The 10,449-nt window shown below is 45.5% G+C and overlaps 1 protein-coding gene across 1 annotated transcript; it reads right to left on the bottom strand.

Annotated features, from left to right (window-relative positions):
* Nucleotides 1-875: 875 nt before the first annotated feature.
* Nucleotides 876-1,787, bottom strand: LOC109752054 (uncharacterized). Its single transcript, XM_020310927.4, has one exon. The coding sequence runs from the start codon at nucleotides 1,723-1,725 to the stop codon at nucleotides 1,081-1,083; it is 645 nt and encodes a 214-aa protein (XP_020166516.1). The 5' UTR covers nucleotides 1,726-1,787; the 3' UTR covers nucleotides 876-1,080.
* Between the last annotated feature and the right edge of the window lie 8,662 nt (nucleotides 1,788-10,449).

Genomic DNA, 10,449 nt, shown 5'->3' with positions numbered 1-10,449 from the left:
AGCAGCGCAGCAGAACAGCAATCGCCGCCGATTAAGAGTAGCGTAGATCGGAAAGATCCAACCTGAAGACACACCAACGTAGACGAACTACAACTAGATCCGAACAAATCCACGAAGGACAGATCCGTCGGAGACACACCTCCACATGCTCACCGACGATGCTAGACACACTGCCGGGACAGGGCTAGGCGAGGAGAACCTTATTCCATCTTCAAGGAGTCGCCGCCGTCTCATCTTCTTGAGCAGGACACAAAATCCTAACAAACTCGAAAGAACGTTTGAAAACAGAGCCCTTCCGCCGGCAAGGGTCGGGATCCACCGCGCCACCATAGCTCTAAGGCTGCCGAAGACGGGGCGAACCGGCATCGATTTTCACAATTATTAGCTTATTATGAGACATGATGCTTGTTATGAAAAGTGGGTAGAAATACTAGAGCCATTGGATCCAGATCCAAGAAAAAGGTTGAACAAATCCTCCAAAAAAAATGTTTAAATATCTGCTACCCATTACATGATTGTACTACACGTTACTATTTCTCAAAAAAAAACTAATTTGTCGGTGCCCGGAAAAGATCTGTATAGTCTGCCCCTACTATATGCTACAGTATCAATCTAACATTACTGTATAGTCTGCCCCCTACTATATCCGTATGTGATTGCTACTCACTCCAACGGAGGCCAGGGAGCGTTTGGTTACTGGATCTGTCCGTTGGGAGATGGTAGCTCGGGATATCTTCAACCGGTTTGGATGACGGTCATGTAATAGGATAGGTTTTTAGGTTCCTATCTTATTTTATTTTGCCTGCCGGTTGTGGCTTTTCCTGTTATGTTCTTTTGCTCTTTGTGAGCTTTTCTGCTTTTCAGAACGGAAGATCTTTGTGGAATCTTTTGGATTATTCTTAATAATATGGCCCTATGCATCGTTTTAATGCAGAGGCCGGGTCCATGTCCCCTTTTCGGAAAAAAAATTCAATCTAACATTCTCCCTCGCGACATCTACCGTCAACTAGTCAGCGGTACGCATACGTACACTTCTGCGTCGACCGTGCAATCAGGTATAGATGAAACACAAACAGGTGACTAAATGCTCTTGCTCATCCGCTCCCGGAACCTCCTGATGAACATATCGGCAGCTTGGTCGATCTCATCTTCCATGTTGAACTCCAACCCCTGGACTTCCATGTTGCTCCTGATCACATCTATCACCGAGGGCTCGTCGTGGAGACCATCGCACCCATCGAGTAGCACATCACCAACATCGTCGTCGTCGTCCTCTTCGGTGTAACAGCAATTGTCATCGTCATTGAAGATGGGGTGCAGCGTCCAGTCAGGGAAGCTACCACCACCATCTTCCTCTTGACAAAATAGTGCCAATTCATGCGTAAGATCAACGATCTCACCAGCATGGATCGCTGGAAGAGTCTTGTCGACCTTGCGCGAAACGACAGCCTTGTGGCAGTCCCCTCCCGCCTTCGCCCGGTCCGCGGCCGCCATGAGCGCGTGTATCTTGTGAGACACCACGCCGACGGTGGCCATCCTGCGGCGGAGCGAAGCTAGGAAGAGGAGCCTGGCGGTGAGCACGCCGGTCTTGCTCTTGCACATCGTCACCGCCTTCTTCAGGAGCACCGGGGCCTTGCTGATCTTCATCTTCGTCGCCGAGAGGTGGCCGAGCAGCTGCCTGTCGATGGCAACAGCTAAGCTGCTGCACTGCCTCAGGCTAGGCATGCGCAGATCACCAAACCGAAGATCGAGACGATGAGACTGGGAGTCAAGCAAGGTGGCTTCAGTTTCATGGGCCTTGTCCTGAGGCCCCTAGGATGTATTTATAGTCTGGAGCTAGCTTGGAAACCCCAACACTGTGCGGCTTTGCTGCCCATGTCATGATCAAGCTTTTTGGTAGTCCAAAGCGTGTGAAAATAACATGGAGAGAGAGCAATTTGAGCATGTGGACTGTGCACTACATATATTTGAGGGGGAACTAAAGCTGGGTGCGTTTGGAAGCTAGTTAAAGATGCAAGAAAAGCTAGAGAGATATGAGGTGAGGAAGGATATGTCGAAAGTATAGGTTGCTCCGCTCCGGTTAGGCCACAAATAACACATAGTATATCTCCGTTGTTATTTCTTCTGCCCCATGCGCTGCTGCTGCTGCTTTGTGTGACTTTGCGTAGCTTTCCTTCTCGATCCTGTGTGCGCTAGCTTAGCTTTGCCGGCTGGTGGTGCTCGTCAACACGGCCTTCAGCCATGCAGCCGGCCATGGTTAGGTTGGAGTGGTCAGGGAGGGGGCATGCGTGCTCCCCGTGCGCGTCACTGTGGCGACAACCACATCAAGGACGGAAACACGGTGGGCTTTTGAGATTTGTAGGTCCCTCAAGTGGGGACGGCAGCAAATAAATAGTGGTGCCCGCACAACTCCTTTGTTATCATATCAAAAGGAGGCGAGAACATGGTGCAGAGCTAGCTGCTATCAATTATTGAAAGGAAATAAGAACTAGCTGGGGCCACCTTTGATTTGAGTGTGAAATGCACGAGCTAGACAGTCTCAGTTTAGTCAATTCTACAGGGATTAGACACTCCGCATTCCTTTGAGAACTTGATGTTCACCCCTTTGAGTAGAAGGATTTGCTATTCCTCCATATTGCATGATTCTTATTGTTCTTTTGGTTATAATTTTTATACGAGTGTGGTCATTTGACCCCGGGCTTCACGGGTCGGGAATTCTCAAAAATCATATTTGTAGATTTCAGAAAAAAAATTGAGAAAAAATCTCACATGTACATGTAGACGGATCAACATGTCTGTTAGTTCTATTAATTAATTTCTTTATTTGACAAGCAACTATAGGTCATATATTGTGTTTTTTTTTGTGCGTAGCTCTCAAACAAACATATTTGTCATTAAATTTTGCATGGTGTACTTAGCATCGATATAGGACTATTTGTGAATAAGCCTAAACCTGGATATTTGAACTGCAACATGTGTTTCACAATCCATTTGTAATTTTTACAGCAGAAGGTCTCTTGCAAATATAGTTGAATGCCCTGCAAAAAAAAAGCAATATTCAGCTGCCAGTGCCTTAAGCATATTGAATGCATATCACAATCGGTGAAACAATTAGAATATTTCTCAAAACAAAAACAATTAGAATATAATATTTCCTATTGTGGTTTTGAAACTGGTTTTGTAGGGGTATAATACCCCCTCCGTTCCTTTTAAGTAGGCCCATTAAATTTTTCAAAAGTCAAACATTTTCAATGTTGATCAACTTTATAGAAAAAATATTAACGCCTACAATATCAAATCCATCATGAAATATATTTTCAAATTTTCTCTATACATCTATGGTTAATTTGGGCATTCATTTAACTACTACCGAAAAAATGCCAATCGATGGCATCGGTCCATGAATATTCCATAGGACTGTTTCAAATATTTTGTATAAAAAAGTAGTTGCATTGAGATCTCAGCAAATTAACCATAGGTCTTCATCGTGAATTGACTTTAGATTCTTTTACCAAAGAAAAACTGACTTCAAATTTGAAAACTTTCATTAATATTGTAGAGACCTACTCACTCCATCTCATAGTGTAAGACCTTTTTGCAAGCTATGTTAGCTCATAAAATGGTCTTACATTATGGGACGGAGGGAGTACATAGGAAAGAGGCACTCGTATCACTTCATGTTGTTCTCACACTACTGGAATTTCTGAGTTACCCGAGTACCGAAAAAACTCGCGAAAGCCGTTTCACACTCGGCAGAGAGTTTGTCGAGTGTAGTTCTCGGCTAAGAGTACTCTGCGTGAAACCTTCCGGAAAAGCCGATTCTGACGAGGTCCGTCCATCGGGGACTCAGCGAAGTCTAAGCTGAGCACTAAATGGGGGCTCGGCGAAGTCTATGCCGAGCACTAAATGGGGGGCTCGGCAAAAAAAGGCATTTGACGGGCCGGACGGAGATGGCGGCTGCCACGTGGCAAACCAGTTTGCCGAGAGCCATAGGTGGGGACTCGGTGCTCGGAAGCCCTGGAGCGAGGCACGTGGCGGCCATAGTGTGCCGAGATGTCGTATTCACCGAGACCCCGACAGGTTGTACTCGGCACAGTTGGATGCGCGAGCGAATGACACGTGGACATCTATGTTTGCCGAATCCTACAGTGTATCGAGATGTCTAGGAAGCACTCGGTAAAGCTTGTCGTATGGGCGACTGACATGTGGCGCGGCAGGTTCGCCGAGATTCTTATGGCAGCACACGGTAAATGGTAGCACTGTTCGCCGAGTGCACAATGAGAATCTCGGCAAAGGCTTGCACGGTTTGCTGTGATCTTTAGTTTTGCCGAGTTCGTCCTCGGCAGATATGTTTAGCGATATCACAGGTTATGATATTTGCCGAGAGTCTACCTGACAAACTCGCCAATGACCTGACGGAGAAACCATGTCGCGCCATGTGGCATTATTGCCAAGTGCTTTCACTCGGTAAACATGTTTAGCCAAGTCGTGCACTCGCTAAAGCCTCTGTCAGGGGCTAATTTATATCTAACTTTTTGTTAACCTTGCAACAAATCACATATAGATAATATCCCACATATATACAACAGCAATATCACTTCTCAAATGACTCAACCATTGCCACATTATAGTCAAACACCATTGCACAACATACAAAACAAAATATGGTCTCAAATAGCACAAACACAATGTCTTAAGCACACAAACAAAATGTTCTCAAGCACAACAAGTTCTGAAAAGCACAAGTGCATGCATAAAAAGCACAAAGTTCATGAACATAACTAGGAGTTCACACGTTTTGGTGTTCAGAGCGGGAACATCGAGAGTAGCTATTGGGATTGCTTGCCCAACTCCATGTTTAGCTACCGACACATTGTTTGACCCAATTGACGGAATGACCTGTAAGCATATGAGACAAAATAAGATGAATGGTGAGAACAAAGATGGTGGTTGAATAAGTTTGAAGAGAACTCACCATGTCCAAGGCAGGATCATCTTTAGGGTGGGTTGGTGATAATTGCACAGTTTTGCCACTGATGGCATAAAGATGTGCAACCATCACTTCCAGTGTCTGCAATTCCTGGTTCTGTTTCTCGATGACGGGCCGGTCTTCAGCCCGCGATCTCTGCTAGTCGTCACACATCCCCTTTTCTGCATCCAGACAGACCTATAACATGTCGACGCATTGTCATCAGTGTTGCAAGGCAAACATGCATAAACACTGTATTGACCAATGAAAAAGGAATTGCTCATACATGACCTTGGAATGCACATGACATGCCTATCCCTCACCGCATTGATTCTGAGAAGGTTGGAGGTCTGGACGGAATCAACGTGAACCCCCATCTGCCAACTCCTCCTACTGCCATTAGCGAAAAGAGGCACCTTAGGGTCAAAGGGCCCATCAATGGGATCAGACCCCTCCTCGTGCGACTCCTTGTACTTGGAGAGTTATTTTTCTTCCCTTTGTAATAGGCTTTAGGGCTGATCCAGTCACCACCACCACCACCAACAACAACAACAATAACAAAGCCTTTAGTCCCAAACAAGTTGGGGTAGGTTCCATACGTTTCGAGCTCCAAGCCCGAAAGAAAGAGATGGCAATGCCTGTTGCTCTCTTCTGCAAAAGGAAGCTGTTAGAACGATGAAGGGCACACTAGTGCATAAAGGAAAAATTCATGAGAAGAAAAGAAGGTTTTTTGCTTACATGCTTGTTCATGACACCAGTGACAGGTAAGGTTGCCTTCACCGTGTGTTGGAGCACCCATCAATGGACCCCTCTTCCCTATTACCTCTTGTTCAGTCACTCTGGACTTGTCCACTTTTCAACGATCTTGTCCCAGTAATGTATTTTGTCGGCACACAACCGAGGAACCACCTAAGTAAAAAAATACAACTTAGGAAGGAAGCGAAGTTGCGGTAATGTATGGAATAGTAAGAAATGTTCATGTACCTTTCAAACTGTTCAAACGTAAGATGCAACATTCGGGCATCTTTTTTGAGCATCTTTATCTTGAGTTGTTCCGCATGATACTGGACCACGCACCTGACGCACCCCTCGTAGTGCATGTCTTTGACAAGCTTCTTGCCGATATTTTCCAAGCCTTTATTTGCGTCATTCTGCTCACCCTCGGCACAAGTAAAGAAATCCTACAATCATGCATGTCGGTGCAAAGGATGAATTCATGAGACAATAATTTTCAAAGGGATGGAACAACAATTGATGTGTTTCAAAGGAACTCACCCAGAAATAACACGAACGACTTTGTTTTCATACACCCTCTTTTTTATGGTCCGGGAAATCCTTTTCATGTTTGAAGTGCTCCCATGACCAGGCTAGTTCCTCTGTGTTCTCAGGCAAAGTGACCATGCTAGCGTAATGAAACATACAAAGAAGGCGACTGATGTCGGTCGGCAGGCATGGCGGAGCCTTTTCTCCGATGTGTGTGAAGCTCCTGCACAATGAAGAGCCAAGTTATTACGTATGTGATGAAATATTATAGTTGCGGAATCTAGTAATTCATAAGAGTCAAGCGAACCACTTACTTGTCTCCAACTAGTTTAAGCACCACATCTTGACACACGTATGGTCACCCGGGCAGCTTCGAAGGCCCCCGCAACCACACCTTCGTCTCAGTGGTGACACGAACGACCATCCTGCCCGGCCACCTCCACCTCGTTAGCCGCCACTATTGAGGGCACATCCCCACCCTGCGGATCCTGACGAACAACCAATTGCTGCTCACACCCCCTCCTCTCCACCGCCACCCCTCTCCTCCACCTCCCTACCTCCCCACCCCGCTTCACCGCCTCCCTCACCCCCTCCTCCACCGTCTCTATCACCTCATCCTCCAAAGCAAACTCCGCCCGATCCCTGTGCTTCTCCTCCTCGGCAGGCTCATCCTCCAAAGCAGACTTACATCCACTTGAGCAAGTTTATTAGTACGAGGCCTTCCCAGGCATTTGCGCAACCTTTTTGCTTGTTTCCCCGCTCCTTTCTATGTCAGTGGTGATGAAGCGACCACCCTTTTGGCATCCTTGGTGGCCACAACATCGGTGAGTGCCGCCACCGACCGTTTGCACTTCTTCGTGCCCGTGACAACCGGTGTAAACAAACCGCCTTAGTATTGTCGTATAGAGCAGACACTCGGGAAGCATGACATGTGGCATGACCTGAGTACACCCACATAACTATGCCGAGTTGTGAACATACGAAGCTCGGCCAACATTCCTGCCAAGGGAAAGAATAATTACTTTGCCGAGTACTATTAGTTGGCAGCTCGGCAAATAATTACTGTAGCAAAAAAGAGTAGGGCGTTTTGGTGCCCAGGCTCTTCTGCACCCGGTTAGAAAAAAATTCATAACAAATTCAAAAATTCCAAATACAATTTGTGTGGTAGACAATTTGATGCGTGAGGCCCGCTCCAAATTTCAAGTCATTTGAACATATGAGCAGCTCTCAGCAAAAAAGACAAATCGGACCAAAACAGTACATGAACAGTAAACATTTTTACGGACCCCCAATTTATCTTTTTTGCTGAGAACTGCTCATATGTCCAAATGACTTAAAATTTGGAGCGGGCCTCACACATCAAATTGTCTACCGCACAAATTTTATTTGGAATTTTTTGAATTTGTCTAGTATTTATTTTAATTTTTTTCGTCGGTGCGGGTGCAGATGAGCTCGGGTGCAGAAATGGATTTTCGAGCGAAAAAAGTATATTTCGTATATAGGTTGCCGAGTACATTGTCAGTGAGTCTTGGCAAAAATAGACTGTACGTCACGGAGCCGTTAAGTGCAAACGGCCATGCCACCTCGCACATGTTTGTCGGGTGCCTTAGCAGCGACTCTCGGCATATGCCTCATAAGGCCTTGTACAATGGAAGGTGCTTAGAAGAGGTGCTTAAAGAAATAAATCAGGATTTCTTAAGCACCGGTGCTTATTTGTACAGGGTAGACGCTTAACTAAGCGTCTCTCCTATAGAAATAGGCATCGGTGCTTCAGAAAAATTCGATTTATTTTTCTAAGCACCTCCCTAAGCATCTCCCATTGTACAAGGCCTAAGCGGAGCTTTCTGTCTTTGCCAAGCACATCCTGTCAAGTGCTCGGCAACTGCCGGCGTGTGCCGTGTCCTGCTGTCTGCCGAGAGGCACACTTGACTTGCATGATTTTTATCGTGATCCCGTGTTATGGTACTCGGCAAACAACAAAGAACTCAGTAATTAACGACGATTTTTCAGTAGTATCAGTCATATGTAGACACTTTATTTTCAGAGATTCTTAGGAGCGTGCAAGCGAGTTAATTAACGAATCCCTCTTTCCCAATCGAGAAAAAACAAAGCCCTCACTCATAAGATAAAAATGAAAGGCGCCGGTGGAGTAAAAATAGCGATCTTTCGCCGTTGTTGGGTGGTCCGTGCTGTCTACTTCCCTAGTTGTACTGCTTTTGGACCTCGTGGCCGTCGGTCTTCCACTTCAGCTGAAACTGCTTTGGTCGTCACCGTGGAGTTGGGAGGAAGACGTTTCTTTGCAACTTGCAAGCAGCTGGACACTTGTCGCTAGCTCCAGGAAACTGCAGCGTACGCGAGTCAGGCGTGTGACGTCCACGCAGGCACAGGATGCATGGTGGAGACGCGCACGAACGCCGACGTGAGAGCGATGGGTATGCCACTATGCCGGTTGGTGCCAAAGGAGGCGAGGGTGGTAGGCTGGTAGCCTTGAGCCCGGTGGTGATGTGCATGCAGGCGAAGGAACCATGGGCACGGGAACCACGAATCATGGGCAGCGATGTCACATGGAAGCTCTGCTCAACCGGGACATTATGGTATTTTATTTACAGAAAAAATGGAAAGAATAAAACTTCAGGGCCGGTGGCACGAAGCACTCCGGCCCTGAAGTTTTTTACAACTAAAATTGTCATCCAAAAAGAAAAAATAAAGCCCCAAATAACTGGGGCATTAGACCAACTCGACCATATCAGCTTCTCTGATTTTTTTTAATAAAAAATTAGGTCTACAGGTAGCGTAACTGAAAGTTTCAACGAAGCGTGGAATGATTTCCATGCAAAGTCGAGGTAGCTTCGAGTAAGGAGGAGCGAGCCTGGTGCACTACTTTCAGGTTGCAGCACTGATTTCAATGTACTTTTCTTTTTTGCGGCGAATTTCGGTGAACTCTACAAAGATCAAACTACTCCCTCCGTTTTGTAAATGTAAGTCCTTTTAGAGATTCCACTACAAACTACATACAGAGCAAAACCTCCGTTTTGTAAATGTAAGTCCTTTTAGAGATTTCACTACAAACTACATACGGATGTATATAGATATATACTAAAGTGTAGTTCACTCATTTTGCTCTGTATGTAGTCCATAGTGGAATCTCTAAAAAGACTTATATTTAGGAACGGAGGAGGAAGTAGATCCCTTCCTCGATCCAATCCCATCCCTAGGAACGTTAAGAGTTATTAATGCATTCCTATCCCTTGTACGTGAGAGCGCGCACGTCACGGGGTTCACCTCTACAAGAGAAATGCCCGCTATTAGGCTACTCGTAATGGGAGTATGCCAACTAGGCAATTTTGATGAGATGTCATATAATTAAATGAAGAAAGATATGTTTGAGTATCATATCATGATACCATATCATAATAAATACTATACTACTATATGTGTTGCATGACAATAAACAAGGTAATCTAAAATGATAATCTATGATACTATGCATTACAAATGTAGTATCATACACTAGTTATGATACTCTCCACTACGGGCATCCTTAACGCAACTTCATTCTTGTCTTCTTGCCTGGATTTTTTTTATCATGCACAAAAAGAGTTCAGAGACGGTAGCAACAACATAACAACAAGCAACAATATACCATACGCGAGACTAAGAGCCACTTTACCTTCCCCGTTGGTTGAAACAAAAAGGACATAATCTTACACCAATTTCTGCCACATCTTGTGGCTGTGGGGCGAAAACCTTGCATGAATTGACATAGTATTGGATGACATGGAAACTATGTTTCGGTGGAAAACGGTGAAACCTGGTCCCCTGATCTCGAATCCCCCCTTTCAAAAAGTCAATCTACCACCTGAGACCGGTAAGGCGACCCTCTCATGCCCCCTCCATCTCTACCGTTTCCCTCGCAAGCCACCTCCTCTCTTGACGGTTTCTCTCTCTCCATGTCCCCTCCCAGTCCTACTCGGTTGCCGCTAACTTGTGTCCCTATGGCATGAAAAATTAGTGGATCACCACAATTAAAGGGAGACATTGGGATGGGAAATTGGTGAGAGGGGACGAGGAACAGAGCACGGAAGGCGAGACCGTTCAAATTTCATTCATTTGCAACATAATACATCAAGGTCACAACTCTATTATTTTTTTCATCTATACTGACTTTTTTTAGAATGTTTGGTACTCCACTTATACTACTCGTACGCATTGGACCC

Source organism: Aegilops tauschii, chromosome 5 (assembly GCF_002575655.3).
Source record: "Aegilops tauschii subsp. strangulata cultivar AL8/78 chromosome 5, Aet v6.0, whole genome shotgun sequence".
Taxonomy (NCBI): domain Eukaryota; kingdom Viridiplantae; phylum Streptophyta; class Magnoliopsida; order Poales; family Poaceae; genus Aegilops; species Aegilops tauschii.
Note: the sequence above shows the minus strand (reverse complement) of the source record. Positions and strands in the feature narration are given on the sequence as shown.

Coding starts and splice junctions, on each gene's coding strand:
- LOC109752054 (XM_020310927.4), bottom strand. CDS start 1,725: ATGCCTAGCCTGAGGCAGTGCAGCAGCTTAGCTGTTGCCATCGACAGG.